The sequence below is a fragment of the Gracilinanus agilis genome, chromosome 2, assembly GCF_016433145.1.
Source record: "Gracilinanus agilis isolate LMUSP501 chromosome 2, AgileGrace, whole genome shotgun sequence".
NCBI classification, from domain to species: Eukaryota; Metazoa; Chordata; class Mammalia; order Didelphimorphia; family Didelphidae; genus Gracilinanus; species Gracilinanus agilis.
The window spans coordinates 695863276-695881626 of record NC_058131.1 but is presented as its reverse complement, the minus strand read 5'-3'; the positions used below and the strand labels follow the sequence as shown (position 1 = coordinate 695881626).

The 18351-nt window shown below is 57.2% G+C and overlaps 1 protein-coding gene across 1 annotated transcript in view; it reads left to right on the top strand.

The window, feature by feature from the left end:
- The first annotated feature begins 1985 nt into the window (after positions 1-1985).
- The window catches only part of JAKMIP3 (Janus kinase and microtubule interacting protein 3), a 90043-nt gene continuing 73677 nt past the window's right edge, over positions 1986-18351 (top strand). Inside the window, exon 1 of the mRNA XM_044659183.1 lies at positions 1986-2120. Coding sequence (XP_044515118.1) covers positions 1986-2120 — 135 coding nt within the window. The remainder of the gene's footprint in view (positions 2121-18351) is intronic.

Genomic DNA, 18351 nt, shown 5'->3' with positions numbered 1-18351 from the left:
TCTAAGGAGGCCTCTCCTGCCCCGGCACGAATTCAGATCGATTCGTGGCCACATTCTCCTCCCTGACTGAGGTTTGATGACCTATTAACCCTTGCAGGGATGTGCTGGAGCCAGCTTGCCCCGGCCAGCCAGCATTTCCCCCTCAAAAAGGGTACAGGGGCAGGTTTGGGCTAGAGACAATGGGACAGGGCAGATTGGCCCTCCGAGGGGCGCACGCTCTCCAAACAGTGGGGATCCCCTCCACACCGGACGGAGCTCAGGAGTCACCCGGGGCTGGGAATGTGCAGCTCTCCCCCTCTTTGGGCAGGCGCCCTCCACAGGCTTGAGCATCAGGAGCTGATGAGCTGCCTCTAATAAGGCGAGGGAGAGAATTCTGAGAAAGTCACTCTGCCTAGAGCCTGGCAGCTGCTCCCGGGGGTCCTGCACAGATCCAGCAGACTCGGCTCCCAGGCTGCTCTCCTTTAGTGGTTTGTGAAAGGTGAGGCTGTGTTGGTGCCTGAAGGAGAGGAAGGAGGGAGGAGGCCTGGGCCTAAATCCAGGCTCTGCCCTTATTGGGGGGGGTGGCCACTTCCCATTCCTCTCTGGTCCTTTCCAGCCTGTGTGCTTGTGGCCAGTCACCTGGATTCCTTGGGCCTCAGTTTCCTTCTCTGTAAACTGTGAGGGCAGTACCTGAGGGCTCCTGGGGGCCCCTGTAGCTCTCAGTCAGGGCACTACTGACCTGGAAGGAGCCACACGCTCCCACCAGAGGACGGAGAGCCTTTGGCAGGCCTTTCCAATAGCAGGATGGGCCTCCCCAGGCTGCCCACACCCTCAGGACAGCTCTTGGTGGGAAGGCGTTGGGAGAGCCCCCTGGCGTGCTTGTATGCCGGCGGGTCATAGCAGACGCTTTGGCGAGCCAGGGACTGGGTGCAGCTGAGTCACGAGCTGATGGATGGATGCAGGGAATGGGGGGGGGGTGGGGGAACAGAGCCTGGGGGGGGGCAGGAGCCGGCCTTATTTCTGTTTCTCGCCTTTATTTGTGGTTTCTGTTCATAAAAAAAACATTTGGAAAGTCAGAAGAGGGCCGAGAGGGGAGCAGAAAGCAGGGAGAACGGCTGCGTCGGATCCGGGCCAGGAGAGGACATGTTGGGGAGAGGAGGGTCGAGGCCTGCCCAGAAACCCTCGGGAGAAATAAGAAGCCCCCGACCTGGACCAGATCCCCACCCCCAGGGGACAGACGTGGTGGTCAATGAGGAAGGAAGCCTTGACTGCAGCCCCCAAAGCCAGCCCTTTCCCAGGCCCTGCAGAATTAGGCAAAGCCTCTGAATGTGGCCTGCTGGGGCCCTTCTGGCTGGTGGAGCTGGGAAAAGAGCAGAGAATGGCCGAGGTCCCTGGTGGGGGCCCAGGCAGTGCCTGGAGGGGACACGGGGGAGGGGCTCACTCCTGGGTGGGGTCTGGGGCTGCCCAGCTTCTGCCGCTTGGCAATGGGGGTGAAGTGACTTGCCCAGGGTCACCAGCGAGGAAGCGTGTGAGCTCCCATCTAGGCGGGGCTGTGCTGATCTCGGGAATTTAGGGCCGGCCGGCCTGCCCTGGGGCGCTTCTCCCTTGGCTGGACCATCCAAGCTCCTCCCGGAGCCCAGCCGGCTGGGTCACTCTGGGGACAAGATGGCGGCACCCGACGTTCTCGTGGTTCTGCTGGTCGCGCCGCTCCTGCCTTGAGCTCTGGGCGGGACCCAGCGGGGAGCTGAGGGGGCCCAGAAGGATGCCCAGGAAGGGCCCCTCCCCCCGGGGCTCCCCTGTCTCGGGCCGCCCCCGAGGTTCAGGCGCTCGTCCCGGCGGGCAGCCAGCGCGGGCCCGGCTTGTCTTTGCCCACACGAGATGCTCTTTTTTCCCCCTCAGGTGGGTGAGACAATGTAGCCGGACGGAGGCCCAGCGGAGACTCCCGGAGGCTCGAGCGAGGCTGCCCCGGGCTCTCCTCCCCCCGGCAGCGGCGTCCCAACTTCACGATGTCCAAGAAGGGCAGCAGCGGCCGGGCCAAGGGGGAGAAGCCTGACGCGCTGGCCGCCCTGCAAGCTGCCAATGAGGACCTCCGGGCCAAGCTCACGGACATCCAGATCGAGCTCCAGCAGGAGAAGAGTAAGGTATGTGGGCGGCTCCCTCCCCCTCTGCCACGCCCCCAGACTCTCGTCACCATGGCAACCGGCCCTGCGCGGGTCTCCAGACCAGGAGAACCCAGGAAGGCGGCCCAGTGCGAGCTAGATAGGCTTTGAGGCAGCGGGTGAACTGGCCCAGGGGAGCCCTGAGGGGCCCTTGTAGAGCCTCGGCCTAGCCGAGTGCTCGGCTCCGGGCTCCGGGCTCCGGGCTCCGGGCTCCTGCTCCAGGAAGGCCTCCGTCTTCGATTGGGTGCCGTGGGGGGCCCTTCTCAAGCCCGCCTTGGCCACCTTCGTCAGGGGAAGGAGGCGACCCCCCTGCAGAACAGTCCGTGCCTCCGTTCAGCCTTCAAGGGGGCGAAGGCTCAGTGGCGAGGGAGATGGGTTCGAATCTGCCTCCTGGTAGAAATGACAAAGGGCACCCTGGGGTCCCGGCGGGGGGGGGGGGGGAGAGAGCTCTGGCCCTGCCTCAGGGATCCTGCAGGAGGAGGAGTCTGCCTTGTAACCGCGGAGGGCTCAGCCTGGCATGCAGAGGCTCCAGACAGGGAGCTGGGGCTGCTGTCCATGGTCTGACCAGGGCGGGAGGGCCAACCCCCTGCTTCTGCAGGGACTGGGGAAGCGCCTGGAGCCCGGAAGAGTGAAAGGACCCAGCCAGAGCCCCTCTGCTGGGCCACGAGGGCCGGGACTGAGGCTCCAAACGCCCGGCTTGTCCCTCTGGTCTGTCACAGACTCGCTGGGGGAGACAACGTGGTCCGGAGTGCCCAGATCTCCGGATTCCTAGGGGGGAGGGGGGGTTCCGGAGAAGGTTCTGGAGCTGCTGACCTCAGCCTCCCCCCCCCTCCTGGTCTCTTGGCCCCCCTTGCACCCCGCCCCTCGGCTCTCTGCTCCCACTTTCTTACTCTCCAAAAGGAGGTCGTGTCAGCACTTCTCTCTGAGGTTTCTCCAGGCTCTCCCTCAGGTCTGGCCACTCGGCCTCCCGCGGGGAAAGGGGCCAAGTGAGCCGAGCTCTCCGACCCTGCTCGCTCCATGCGGTAGAGCAAGTGGGAGTGCCAACAAGGGCACCAGGGAGCTGGCACCGAGGCCTCGCCACCACCCCAGGCCGTGGGCACCCCTCGGCGTGAGGTGTCACTTGCTGAGGAGCCCCAAACCCCAGGCGTGCTCGGCTCTCCGAGGGGGGGGACCTGGCCCCCGTCTGCGCTTCTGGGAAGTGTTGGGGCTGCATTTGTCGTCGGGGCTCCTCCAGCAGCGAGACACACATCAGAGCCCCCCCACACACACACACACACACACTCACATGCACACACACACACCATTCTCAGAAACTCAAATGCTCTAGATCGGCGGTTCCCAAACCTTTTTGGCCTGCTGCCCCCTTTCCAGAACAAACATGACTTGGCGCCCCCGACCCCTACTATCAGCAGCCCCAAATGCACCTGTGGCCACCCCCCCCCCCCGCGGCAGCACCCACCAGGGGGCGGGGCGCCCCCTTTGGGCATCACTGCCGCAGATCCTCGGCTTGTGGAGCCTCCTCTCAGCTTGGCGCTCTCCTCCGTCGGATACGGTGCCCAGATCCAGCCCCAGAGCTGGGCGCTGCACAGGGAGCCGGAGGAGGAGGGGGCAGGGCTCTCGCCGTTCTCCTTTGAGGCTCTCGGCACCTTCCTGAGCTTCCTGAAGGCTCCCCCGAAGCCCAGGGCGGCCCTTTTCCTCCCACCAGTTATCGGGTCTCCCTCCGCAGCTCTGGAGCCCGAGCGAGCAGGAGGACTTCGCGCTTGTCCCTGTGACGGTGCATCTCGGCTCCAGGGCCGGACTCGGCTGTCCGGGGTGCCATCTCGGGGCTCTCCGCACGCCTGAGGAGCCGGTCACCCGGGGAGTTACTCAGGCCACCAAGAACGATGCCAAGCGGGCTGAGGTTGAGTCTGCTGGCAATGAGGAAGCCCACGGAGTCGGGGAACGGCCCGGCGAGGCAGGGGTTAGGAACGCTCACCGGGGAGAGTCGAGGGATGGATTCCAAAGGGGGGGGGCGTTAGGCGTGAAGTGGGGGCAGGGAGTCAGGAGGGTCACCTGTGAATCTCGAAGCCGTCCGGCCCGAGGATGAGCAGGTCGGATTTTGAGCAGTGCCAGTGGGGAGGAAGAGGAAGAGAAGGCCTGGCAAAGCGGGCTGTGGCTGACACTGGGAGGGACGGAGGAAGGGAAGGAGTCAAAGAGAAAAGGAGGGGTACAGAGTGCTTGGCACACCTCAGTGTGTTGTAAAAGCCAGCAGGCTAGGGGGCAGCTGGGCAGCTCAGTGGATGGAGAGCCAGGCCTAGAGACTGGAGGTCCTGGGTTCAAATCTGGCCTCAGACACTTCCCAGCTGGGTGACCCTGGGCAAGTCACTTGACCCCCATTCCCCACCCTTACTGCTCTTCCACCTAGGAGCCAATGCATAGTATTGATTCCAAGATGGAGGGTGAGGGGTTAAAAAAAAAGCTCGCAGGCTGGCTATTGTCGTGATTTAAGAGAATTCAGCTGACAGCTTCCCTTCGCCCAGGCCCGAGTTCCCTCCTGCATCCTTTCCCTGCTAAGAATTGTTCCAAAGTGGAAATGGAAGAAGAGCAATTTCCCCCCCCCCAGACTAAGTGGGAAAAGCCAGGCCAGGCCCGCTCTGAGCAGAGCTGGAGGGGCTTCTTTCTGGGTCTCTTCCTTGTGGTCCAGCTGGTTCCTCTTTGCTTGGGGGATTTCAGTAGTTTTCCAGATGACTTCCGGAGGCCCAGGCCGAGAGACTTGGAGAATGACGGGTCCAGCAAGAGCCACAGAAAGCTGGAGAGGGAGGAGGAAGAGGCAGTGCCAGGCTTCTGCTTCGGTTCTCGTTGGGCAGGGCGTGGCCTCTGCTCTTCTGGACGCCCCAGGAACAGTGCGCTGTGGGCCAGGTTCTCAGTTCCGCCCAGGTGGGCCGTTTGCCTCGATTTTGCGGCATCTGCCCGGAGCTTCCCGACCTCGTTGACTAGATCCGGAGGCCCCGTTTTTCTCCGTTGCTCCTCCTGCAGGTCTTGGAGTTCTCTGTCTGCCCAAGTCTCGGGTCCTTTCGGTCTTCTTTCCCCTCTTCCTCTGCTTCTCAGCCCCTCCCTGCTTCCCTCTCTTCTGACTGGGCCTTCCTGGGGCTGCATCTCGGAGCATCTCGGCCCCCTCCCGGGCGAGGCGGTGCCCCAGCGGCTCTCTGGGCCCCCCTTTTGCTTCTGACTTAGTGGAGGGCTGCCCAGCCCCTCCCCACGCACTGCCGCCACGTTGCCCTGTCTGGGGGCCTGTCCTGCCCGGCCTGTTCCTCAGGCCTCTGGCCGGGAGCTCCAGGGCATGTTTTCCCTGATATGGCTGGTTCAGAGGCGCAGAGATCTGCATTGCAGCCCCAGCAGCTCTTTGCTCCCGAAGGGCGGGCGGTGCCAACGCTGGTTCTTGAAGTCTGGGCAAACTTCCATCCCTTGGAGCCAGGCCTTCCGGCAGTGAAAGGAGGGAAGGGCCAGGGGGCAGGGGGCGGGCTTTGACGGATGCCCGTGTCGCGTCCATCTTGAGTCGGCTAAGTACAACCTCGCTGACAGTAGTGGGGGGGTGGAAGGGGTCCTGGGGGAGCTCGAGGTCTCCAAACATGAATTCCGGGTGAGCTTAACCTCCTTTTGGATTCTGGGCAGCCTGGATCTTGGGGCCCGCTGAGGCGGCTCTGTCCTGGCCCGCACCTTCTGTTCTGGAGAGCCTCGAGGAGCGCTGGGGATCGGAGACAACGTCCAGGGCCGGGCGTCGCTGTCAAGACGTCAGGCAAACATTTCATGGGGTCGGACTCTGGAGGGAGGGTCCGGCTGGACCCTTGGAAGGACGAACCTCTGGCGTGGCCTCTCCAGAGGCAGACGGGATGGCCCAGGGAGGTCTTTAAGCAGAGACCGCTGCAGCCGCGGCTTCCAGGTTGTTCAGGGCCTTCTCGTACAGATACGGGTTGGACCCAAAGTCTTCTGACGTGTCTTCCAACTGTGCCATGCTACGATGCCAACTTGGGAAGCCTCCTCACAGAACTGATGGGGGGCACGCAGTGAGGCTCTCGCCCAGAGATCCGGTGACTCGGGCAACCTCCGTGTCAGAGAGTAAGCTTTATGGAGAGAGGGAGGAAGGTGGCACGATGGCGCCCGAGACGGAAGAGCTCCTCAGGAATGCCTTTTATCCTGCCCGCTTACTCCGGAAGCCGCCATTTGTTTGGGCAGTTGTTGCCCTCTTGGAGCTGAGGCCACTTTCCCCACCGTTCGCCTTGTTTTCCCAATCACAAGGCAAATGGGGCACTGAAGCCATGCTGAGGACCCTGGTCAGGTGACTTTTGCCTGATTCTGAGGAGACTCCGAAGGAGATGGTCGTGTCCTTTGGAGAACCCGAAGGAGAAGAATAGGTGAGAGAGAAGAGGCAGGAGAATGGCCCAGAGAGGGCAACACTGGGAAAATGAGGAGAAAAGAGCTCCTGGCTTGTTCCTTTGGGGCAGCGAGGTCGGAGGAAAAGAGGGCGGAGGAGCGAGCGTTAGACCTGGCAACTGAGAAGTCCTTGCTTACTTGTAGGAAAATCGTTTCAGTGAAATCAAGGCCTTGGAAACCAGGGTATGAGAAGTTAAGGAGAAAGTAACTGGGGAGGAGGTGGAGGATTCCAGAAGGTGCAAAGTATGCTGAGAACGTGGCGTTAGAAAGGAGGGAGAAGGAGAAGGAGGCAGAAGGGGCACTGGGGTCAACGAAAGATTTTATCCAGTACCTCTTCTATGCTTGACCAAGGGCAGAGATGATGGAGCCCCACGGAGGGGAGGGAACCAAAGCTGTCTGAAAGAGCAAAGATGCAAGAAACTGGCAGGAGGGCAGGGAGGCAGCATTGCCAAGGAGTCTCCTCCTCTGAGATACAAAGGAAAAAATATTGAGACAGGTGTTTGGGAGGAGAAAGGAGGGACCCTGAGGGAGCTCATGCCTGATGGCTTCAATCTTTTCTGTATGGAGCTCACAGCTGTGGACTATTTGGAAATCTGAAGAGAACAAAAAATGAGTTAAAGGATCGTCATGTGGGAATCAGTGATCTCTAAGCTCCATCCATCCATGCCTGTCCCGTCCATGTCTTCACACCAAATCTCCAAAGAGGTTCTGTCCAACAGGACAGACATCTTTCCTCTGAGCCTTCCAACATTCCATGGTTACTAGTGCTACATTTAGTCTTACTAGCTGTTATTCCTCAAACAGTCTCAATAATTGGCTCATCTTCTTCTTTAATTGTTCACTTCCTGGATTAGAAGATTACAGTGTTAGCACTAGAAAGAACTGGGAAGGAAAGAACTTTGCCTGACACCCCTCCTCCCCTTCACTGCCACCCGGCAGCAGAGAATGCCATTCCAAGCGAGGCTCCTTCCTGTTTGGGCTTGGTGTGTATTTTTAAAGGATAATTGCGGTGCTGCACTTTGGCCATGGTTCTCGAGTAGTTAGGCTTCCCCTCGTGATGGAAGCCTGCTCCTTTGGTGCTTACATACAGGAGGCAGGAAGAAGTGGTCCCCCCAAGGTGAAAATAGAAGGACTCAGAAGCGGAGCTCTTAAATCAGCTGCTCCTTTGGAATTTGGACCTTGGCAAAGCCTGGCTTCCTGCTTTAAAGAGATCGTTTGGGTAGCTGTCACTGGACACTGAGCGGACGCCACTTCGGAGGGTTTGCCGAATTTAAAAAGTTCTGGATTTCACTCGAATACAAACACACTTTGAAATGGTCTCAGTTTTTTAAGCTCAAACCACTGAACAAATGTGAAGGAGGAAATAATGGGGATTTCGTGTGTATCTGGGACCTTTTCTCGGTCACTACTGAGAGACGGTTTATGTTGTTGGATTAGAGAATTCCCTCGGATTCCCCTCCTAGTTAAGTCCTCCGCAGACATAGTTCTCCTCTTCTAAGTGCATTGTGGGCGCTCAGCCTCATAGGCTGTCAGAAGATGAAGAGACTCCCTTCTTTACCCTGAATAGGAAACTGAGACTTGGAACTCTCAGGGGACTTGCAAGTCACACAGTGATGTGGTGGTAGCTCTGAAACTAGAATCCAGCTCTCCAGCCTCTCAGTCCAGTACATCATGGTAACTATGGAGGTTTGCCCCCATCCGCGGGGCCCATCGAGCATGGTGGGCACGACGCCAGGCACACTCTAGTCTAGGTATGCAGCTTTCCTTAGGAATAAATTAGCTTTCAAATACCTCAGCCCCAACCAGCCTGCAAGCATATGAAACTGGGAGGGCCGATCGAGCTCCCATCCGGGTGCCTTTCGATCCTCTGCCTCCCGGGGTTCGTCGTGAAATGAATGTACTTGGGTGGTGCTTTTGGTCTGGGGGTTTCAGCCCTTTGAGAGTCTCCTTTTAGCGCCATCACCGAGGAAGGAGGGGGCTCTTCATGAGAAATAAGCAGCAACTGCCCAGAAAGAAGGAGGCCAAGGACACGTGGGCTCCCGGCTCCGGCCCGCCTGCGGTGGGCACCGGAAACGGTGGGAACCGAAGACGGAAGCAAAGAGAAAAAGCTCTTGATTGCTTTGGGGAAGTAATTGGACTGATGCTGGGATGTCAACAAGGAAAAGCATTTCTAGCTCTCCTCTAGATTTCTGTCTGGGAGCTTTGGGGACCGATTGGCTGGCTGTCCTCCGGGCATGAGTGAGCCTGGCGAGCACGTGTGCAGTGGATCCAGGCAGCAGTTTCCTGATTGCCTGGAGGTCCATTCCGTAGTGCCCGAATCGCAGCCGAAGAGAATTGCTCAGGGCTGGCGTTGGGTCAGCGAGACGGTCAGCAGGGCCAGGGTCCAGGCATCGAGCCGAGGGGCCAGAAGGGAGCAGGATGGGTGCACCGAGGGCTCAAGGCCGAGAAGGGGGCAGAGTGGAGCTAGCGTAGGGCGATGTGCAGCAGGGAAGGGATGGAGCCTGCGCGGAGCACGAGCAAGAGAGTCCTTGGTGGGGAGGCGGAGGAATGGCAGAGTGAGCAAAGACCTTCTGTGCTCGGAAAGTCCATTTCGCCTTCCCTGGCCAGAGGGTTCCCTTTCATCCTGTTCCGCTTCTGCCCTCGCTCTAGCACGTTCCGGGTTCCGTAGGGTACTCGCTCTCCCTCCCAGCTGTAGACTAGCTGCTCCTTTACGCCAGTCACTGGTAAGAATGAGGAGGGGCCCGAGGCCCAGGGCAGAGCGGGGAGGCATCCCAGCCATGCTTTAAATGCTCCCGAGAGGCACTCCGAGAAGCTCAGGGTGACTTGCCCTTTGGGTCCCGGCAGCTTTGCTTCCTCGAGGTGGCTGGGCTCCCGCTTACCCAGCCCCGTCCGACTTCTGAGAGAAGGTTGGGCTGGGGTTGGGGCAGTGATGGGTTCAGAAAAGACGAGGGCGTTTGGGAATCATTAAAGGCACTCGGCAGCCTCTCCTTCTCCCGTCCCGTCTGGCTCCCAAGTCACTGCTCACCTGCGATCCCTGATCCAGTATGTAGCGTGGAGGAGGAGGAGGAGGAGGAGGAGGAAGGTAGCATCTATAGAGCATCTTAAGGTTTGCAAAATGCTTTACAAATATCACCTTCTTTGGGCCTCACTGTAACCCTGCAGTACAGTGCTATTATTATGACCATTTTACAGTTGGGGAAACTGAGGTCAACAGAAGTTCATTTATTGGCCCAAGGTCACACAGCTAGTAAGTGGCTCAGGCCAGATTTGACTCGGGTCTCCTTACTGCAAGTCCAGCCCTATCCAGGTTGCTACCAGGTCTTAATTTTAGGGATTAGCTATGCAATGGGGTGTCACGGTACGGCCCAGAGGCAGGGCTATCCATTTAGTTCCTCTTAGTGGGCTGTGAGACTGATCTCCTGAGTGGGCATGGGTTCGGGGCCTGTGATGGAGGCCGTATAGTGCTCGAGGCTTCGATACAGTGACTCTGAGGTCCTCCATTGTTGGGGGAATTCCTTTTCCATTTGCCCCTGCCAGAGGGCACTCTTCATGCCCGTGGCAAAGACCTTGATGGCCCCACTTGCCATTCGTCAGTGGTGGCTTTTGCCAAAGAACCCGGCCCGAGAGGCTCTTTTTGGAGGAAGAGATGGAGAGGCCTCTTCTGTTCTCTCACAGCCGGGCCTTTCCTGTTGGATTTTGGGTTCTCTGCATCTTCCCGGCCATCGCTCCTGGGAGCATTCGGTCTGCTGTGGAGTCCCACGGCTGAGGGCTTTCCAGTTGCCTTTTTTTATTTTCATGGAGGACTTCCTGGAGGCTTGCGACGGCCCCTTTAAAGATTTGGGGGAAAGTGTGCCCGTGGCTGCCAGGGTCTTCTGGGACTGATGGTCCTTCGCCCCATGGAGCAGGTTCTCGGATGGAGTGGGGGAGAGGGAGAAGCGCAAGCAGGCAAGGACACACCCTCAGCCAGGACCCGCCTGCGGCCTGAAGGAAGTGGGGACCAGGCAAGTTTGGGGAAGCCGAGAGACCCGAAGATGGGCAGAAAGGCTTCGAGCCCGGGGCAGGGGGAACTGCGAGAGAGCAGGAACGTTGCCCAGAAAGCAAAGGCACCGGTGCCAGGAAGGAGAGGAGGCACGTCCGGGACACCAGAGACCCAGAGAATGCTCGTTCTGTTTTACCCTACCGAATCGGAGGTGGAAGGGAGGAGGCTCCGACTGGAGCGTTTCCAAATTTTGTGGTCTTCAGAGGCTTACGGTCCGGGATTTGCAACCTCCGACGGTAGAATACGGACATGCTCAAGGCGTATCTTTGTTTAGGGGAGAAATCTGGGGCCTCTAAGAGGAGCTTTGAAGTGTCCCAAAGGCCATCCAGCCCCCTGGCCGCCTCCTGTTCTTCCAAGCTCTCTACGTAGATACCCTGATGGAGTCGCAGGTGAGAATGGGGGCAGAGGAGGACGGCCAAGGTAGATGAGCAGCCTGAAAAGGGCTCAGCAAGCCCTCAGGCCGGAGGTGCGCGGCCTCCTGGAACGCACTGCACACCCTGGGGCTCCAGGAAGCTGCAGTGGCACACGCAGCACTCGTGGCCCCGTAAAGCCATCCTGGCATGGGCCAGGCCAGCTTGAAGGTAACTGACAGGGTGACCCATTGGCGAGTGAGGAGAGGGCCTAGCCCAGGCATGAAAACTTCTCCCAGTGGAATAGGCAGAAGAGAACAGCCGTGACAGGGAGACTGAGGCAGGGGCTGTGGAGCGCTCAGAGCTTAGACAGACATCGAAGACGCCAAGTCCATCCACTGCGTCCTGAGCCATTCCTCGTCGGCTTCACTAGTTGTCTTGCCACTGGACTTCGGTGACTCAAGAAGAGCGAAGGAGGCAGAAGCTCTGCCTCACTTCAGTCCAATTCACGGGCAAGACAGGACGCCCCCTCCTAATGTCACTGGTGACAGCCACACAGCCCAGATGTGGATGGTCCGAAAGACGTGGAGATTGGTGCCAAGAGCCCGTCGCCCCAGGACGAGGCTCCCCTAAAAGGGAGACCCTCCCCCCCAGGGGCCTGGGGACTTGGTGCCGAATTCTCTGGCCATGCTGCCTTGGTCGCTACTTCTCTTCTCTCACGAGGCCACTTTAGTTCTCCTCCTACTCTTCCCCCTTCCCTCCCATCACCACTTGCTCTCGGGAAAGACCCTGATAAACTGAGAAGGCCAAGGGGCTCCCTCCCTCTGGGCGACTTGCAAAGCCCTTGGTCAAAGGAGTGAATCCCTAACTTGGGGAAGCCGTCAGAGGGATAGTTGAGGAACAGGAGATGTGCCAGTGCCGCTGAAGCAACTGTGTGCTGGTCAGTGTTGGGGGAAGAAAGGTGCGGCCGCCCCCTTTCAAGCTGAATCTGCATTATTCGCATCTTCTGCATCCCTCTCTTCAGTTCAAGCCGCCACCCAATTAGGAAGCCGATCCCTGCTGTAGAGCTCAGCAGCTTCCAGGGGACCCGAGAAGGTCACCAGCCGCTCTCTCGTGCACCCCCAGGAGCTGCCTACAGTGCGTCCCCGTACCTGTACCGGTGCTGGCTAAGAAGGCAGGCATGAGCAGGCCCCAGAGGCACAACATTCTCCCTTAAGGACCGCTCGGAAGCTGCCAAGGCCACAGCTGGCCCCTTCCAGGCGTTGTTACTCTCTTGGCAGATCTGGTCCTACCCAGTCTAAGGCTTCGGTGTCCTGCCTCATCCCGGCCCCTCCCAAGGAAGTTAGAGTTTGTTTCCATGGCAGCAGAACGCTCCTTCCTGCAGCTCTTCCCTGCCTTCCACTGGAAAGCATCTTTAGGGCGCTGAGCATCTCCCCAGGCTGATCTCTGGTCTCCACAAAAGCTTCTGAGACTGACAATTTTCCAGCGTTTTTTCCTGTTCGGCCAAAGGGAGCTTTGGAGACTGGACAAAGGGGGATGCTGGGAGACAGCTCCACTGCTCGGGTTTACCTGGAGATGGGGGACGGGCACCTCAGCGTCCCCCCATTCCTCCCCTTCCCGCTCTGTGTAGTCATTAAGCACCTCCTTGGCTCCAGGCAGGGACTAGTTTGGGCCCTTGTTTCTGTCCAGCCGTTCCAAGACAAATGGAGGCCACTAGTAGGGCTCTCGTGCCTCAGAGAGCAGGGAGAGAAGCTTCCAGATGCCCTTAGCTAAGTCCTGGGAGAGCAGAGCCCAACAGCCCCAAATTCTTCATTGCACAGAGAACGGGGACTAACTTGTCTGAAGTTATGTGGACGCCAAGTGGTAAAGAGAAGCTCTGAACCCGCACCAACCATCCAGCCAGGTTTATTTAGCCCTTACTGTGGGCTGGGGGTCTGTCGGGGACCGAAGCCACAAATAGAAAAGGGAGACGCGCCCTTCCTCTGGGGGATCCCAGGCCACGAGCCCATCAGTGGCCCCTAGCAAAGCAGAGGCTCAGAACAGGCTGGCCTCCAGCAGGAGACCAGAGCCAGGATGTCATGGAGGCTGGTTGGGAACACGGTGGTGCAGGACTCTGCTCTCACCCTGTCATCACCCAAGAAGGCCCCGGAAGGCCCCGGCACCTGCCTCTGCCGATATTGGGAAGTGGCCAGATGGCTCAGGAACTTCTGAGAGGTCCATTAAGTCCCATTAGAAAGGCCCCTAATGGATGTGCTGGGGCTCTCAGGATCGAGGGAAGATTCTTATTGATTGTTAGGACTGCTGACAAGTGGGTGCAGAGATCCAAAACGAGCCCGCCGCTGCCGCCGCTGCGCCACCTTCCTAGGGTGCTTCGGGACAGCCGAGTCCTGAGCCCTCTTCAGAGATCTAGGGGCCGCCTGGCCCAAATATCCAGAAACTTCTGATTTAATCGATGAGGTTCTTTCCGCTGGACCTATAGACTCACCCAAATAACAGCCCCTTGTGAGAGGAGAAATTCTGTTGGTAGTGGAGAGAATGGCTTCAGTAGAGAAGGAAAGACGGCATTCATTCGTTTGTTCATTCATTCATTCAACAAGCATTTATTAACACCTTCCCCGGGCCAGGCACTGAGTAGAGGATGCTGAGGATTCAAAGCCAAGAACTGCTGCACTCAAGAAATCTGTATTCCATTTCAGTGAAGCAAAACACACGTGAACAAAGAAAGCCGCCACTGGGCAGAGCCAGTCCATTGAAAGTAGATGGAGCTCTTGACTCCGTTCACTGGAAGTTCACTGGACTCCTCTATTCCGGGAGGGCATTAGGTCAGGCTGCATTGAGTGCTGCACTGGGACCTCCTCATGGGTACCCCAAGGCTATGCCAGGGAGGGAGGGTTGGTGGGCACCATTGTCCAAGGCCAGGCCATGACCAGGCTGACCAGGGCCAACAGAGAGCCTGAAGGTAAAGAGCTCAGAAGATGCGAAGGAGGCTGGGCCTTGCTTGGCAAAGATTCCTGTTCTGTGATCAGGTTCATCTTATCACCTCCTTTGCTGTGTTCTGTCAACCACGGGTCCAGGGCTCTTCCAAGACCCCTTTTTTTTGCTGAAAATTTTTATTTAATTAATTAACTTAGAATATTTTCCTATAGTTACATGGTTCATGTTCTTTCCTTCCCCTCCTCCCACCCCCCTCCTGCAGCCAATGAGCAATTCCACTGGATTTTACATGTGTCGTTGATCAAGAGCTATTTCCATATTATCAATATTTACATTAGGGTGATCATTTTAGAGTCTACATCCCCAATCATATCCCCATCGACCTATGTGATCAAGCAGTTGTTTTTCTTCTGCATTTCTGCTCCCACAGTTCTTTCTCTCAATGTGGATACATTCTTTCTCTAAAGTCCCTCAGAATCATCCTGGGTCACTGCATTGCTGCTAGTAGCAAAGTCAGTTACATTCGATCGTGCTACAATGTATCCGTCTCTGTGTACAATGTTCTCCTGGTTCTGCTCCTTTCACTCTGCATCACTTCCTGGAGGTCTTTCCAGTTCACATGGAATTCCTCCAGTTCATTATTCCTTTGAGCACAATAGTATTCCATCACCATCAGATACCACAATGTGTTCAGCCATTCCCCAGTCAAGGGACACCCCATCATTTTCCATTTTTTTGCCACCACAAAGAGTGTGGCTATGAATATTTTTGTACAAGTCTTTTTCCTTATGATCTTTTTGGGGTATAAACTCAGCAGTGGTATAGCTGGATCAAAAGGCAGACGGCTTTTTTTTTAACCCTTAACTTCTGTGTATTGACTTATAGGTGGAAGATTGGTAAGGGTAGGCAATGGGGGTCAAGTGACTTGCCCAGGGTCACACAGCTGGGAAGTGTCTGAGGCCGGATTTGAACCTAGGACCTCCTGTCTCTAGGCCTGGCTCTCAATCCACTGAGCTACCCAGCTGCCCTCCAAAAGGCAGACAGCTTTTTAAAGCCTTTTGGGCATAGTTCCAAATTGTCAGGGCCCTTTTTTACTGGAGATGCCCCAGCCTTTTGCATGGGTGAATAAAGCACTTCCCTTTGAAGCTGAGGATGGGCCCAGAGTCCAGGTCTCTGCCTAGAGGCTTGGGCCAGCAGCTCCAGGAGTTGGAGCTCCAGGATGAGGGCTGGTTGGCATCCTCCTCTGTCCCCATGTGGCTGGGCCTCCCCAGGACACCTCCACCTCTGGACTGCTTTTCTTGGCGCAGAGCCCTCAGCCTACCAGTGTGTCGAGGTCGATTTGGGCGATTGTGGGCAGCAGGTCACTGTGGGAGAGGGCCGACTCCAGGGCAGGGGCTGGGGCAGTTGTCCAAGGGAGCCTGTGCTCTGTACTTGTAGTGCAGGGCTTCTCGACTTCAATCCCCAAAGGCGGTGAGCTCTAGGCTCAGTTCTGGCCCCCAGACCCATCAGAAACGTAGCTAGGAGGTGCTCAATTCTGGCAGCCTGCAATGACGTGTGGTACTGTGTCAGCCTTCTCCTGGCACATTTCTCACCGATCACATCTGGGCTCTCTAAGGACGACCCTTTGGCCAGGCCTGTGGGGGAGAGCAGGTTCCAAAGTTATTCAGTTAGTCAGCAAACATTTACTGGGCGCCACAAGCACCCATACCCCAAACCAGGAGAGAAGCAGCCCTGCCCTGCCCTCAGGCACAGACGAGATTCCCACAATGGGGGGCCCACCATTGATCATCATTTATGAAGAATCTACAGAATGGGCCAGAGCTTGTCTGGTTCCTTGGCCAGGAAAGACCATGAGGACAGCAGGAAGGGAGGTTGCCATTCTGCTTTAATAAGGCGCAGGGGCTGTTGGGACAAAGAGTGCAGCAAGTAGAGTCAAGAGGCAAAAAGGGCTACCGAGGCAGCCAGGGATAGAAGAGGAGAAGGTGAAGGCAGGCAGGAGGTGGAGGAAGAGGATCTCTTAGAAGGTCACCCTGGCTTGGCTTGGGAGCATTGGCAGCACAGACCCGTGGCGATGGAGAGGGCCGGCCGTTTGGGGTTTTGAGGGGGAACAAAGTCTTCCCTGGGCCACTTGGGGTCGATTAGCGAAGCTCCTCTCAAAGTTCTTGGGGACGCTCTAAAGAGAACGCAGTCACGTCTTCCTGGACTTACTGGGCCATCCAGTGGCCTGCTGATGGCCCTCCCTGGGGATGTCTGGAGCTTTCTGCATCCTAGGGCTGAAGGCTTTGGCAGCAAGCCAAGGTGGCTTCCCTCGGTTCAGGCATTCTCCCAGGATGGGGTTTCAGCCGTCTGCAGAGGATGCTCCTTTGACCCGTGGGATGGTCTTGGGGGGCGTCTAGATTTCCTCAGCAGCCTTCCTGCCTGCTCGTGCCACCTTACACCGACTCCTTAGAAAGCCTAGAAGGCTCCAGAACACACACACATTCCAGGGTTTTTCAGTGGATCCACGAGGCCTGGTGCCAGCCATGCACATCAGCTAATTAAGAGTGTGGCTCGCCTTGACTTCTGCTTCAACTGAAAGGCTGTCCTCAGTTCTATTTAGGATGAATGATTCGGGGCTTAGAACTGAGCAGAACCACAAGGGGTTCAGACCTAGAACCCCTAGAAGATGCCACGTCACCCACCGAGTGTTCTTGGCTTTTTTCCCCCTGGGGTGCCACGTTATAAATGGAGGACAGTTTTCCTCGTCCTCCTGCCCTTAGTCTGCTTGGATCTGTCTTCTGTATTTCCAGTAGACGCACAGCCAGGAGGGACGAAGGAAGAAGACGGGAGAAATGGGAGCTTGGTCGGTAATCACCAGATTCATAATCACTTGCTTGTGGCCTTCCTGGGAGGTTTGGACTCGCCCCTTTGGCTCCTCAGTCAGCGTAGCGTTTTCTGTAATTGTTCAGAGAAGTTCGGGTGACGCCTGTTAATACTTTAATGATCAGGGACACCCGTAAGTGGCTCGTGTTTGCACGCGCCTTCGCTTGCAGGTCTGGGATGCCTTCCGGGAGTGAGGTTGGGTTAGATTCGCGTCTGTGGGGAAGTGGAGGAAGGGCTTCGCTGATCATTCATACGCCGCTGGGAGCAGCCGAGACCATAATGACGGCTCCTGGCTGGCCCCGCGGCTTCCCAACTGTGCAGAGACACCAGCTTCCTTTTCTCCCCTGATGCCATCATCTGCCGCTTGTTAAAGGGGCAGCTTGCAAGGGTTCTGTGTCGTGCTTGGCTACAACTTGCATTTTTCATAACCAAACAGACAACCAGATAGTTCCTCATTCGCCTACAGGGTCTCTCTCCCTCTCCCTCTCCCTCTCCCTCTCCCCACCCCTGCACATCTCTCTGTCTCTGTCTCTGTCTCTGTCTCTTTCAGTCTGTTTCTGTCTCTTTCTCTCTGTCTCTCTGTCTCTGTCTCTGTCTGTCTCTCTCTGTCTGTCTCTCTCTCTTTCAGTCTGTTTCTCTCTCTGTCTCTGTCTCTGTCTCTGTCTCTTCCTCTGTCTCTCTCTCTCTCTCTCTCTCTCTCTCTCTCTCTCTCTCTCTCTCTCTNACACTCTCTCTCTCTCTCTCTCTCTCTCTCTCTCTCTCTCTCTCTCTCTCTCTCTCTGTCTGTCTGTCTCTGTCTGTCTCTGTCTGTCTCTCCCCCCTTTTCTCTCTCTGTCTCTCTGTGTCTCTGTTACACACACACACACACACACACCCGCAGTAAAGTTTGACGTGGCTCTCGTCCTCTTTGGCCCCGGGGCTCCCCTTCCCTTGCTCAGCTTTGCTTTCTGTCGTAGGTCGAAGGTGCCAAGAATGTTCTACCTGGCTTTGCTTTTCGCCGGCTCCCATCCCCCTCCTTTCTTTTCTGCCACGTAATTGGAGGAAAAGGTGTGTGATGGCCGTTGCCCTGCCGAGACCATCTTCTCTTGTCTTTCTGCAAACCTCGAATGGCTCTCGCTGGCTTCTCTGCCACAGCGATGGCTGACCTCTGGTGCCCGGCCCCTAGGCTCCTGGACCCCTGGGTAAAGGAATGTAGTACGTCGAGTGGGCCTGAGTGACCCAGGGCTGAACCTAGGACAGGTTCGTGCATCACATCCCTGGAGACTCTGAGGGAGACTCCACCAGAGGAGACGCCATCTTGAGTTTGTGTTCGTGTGTTTTATGGATTCCCTCAGTTGTCTGTGGCCACGTAAGTGTCGCCTGTAACCATGTGGATGGGTATGTTTGTGTGGCGAGCCTGGGCTCCTCTAAGTATCAGCCCCTCCCTCACTAAAGTTGCCATTAATGCCATGGAATACCATCTGCGTCTTTGGTCCTTTAGACTCAGCCGTCCTTCTTATGACCCTCACTGCCTCCTTATCCCAACAAGGACTTCACAGGACCCTCGTAGGACCCCCAGAGACCACCAGGGCTTTGCTGGCTGCGTCCTGGACTTATCAGGCTGGCATTCGGGCTCTTT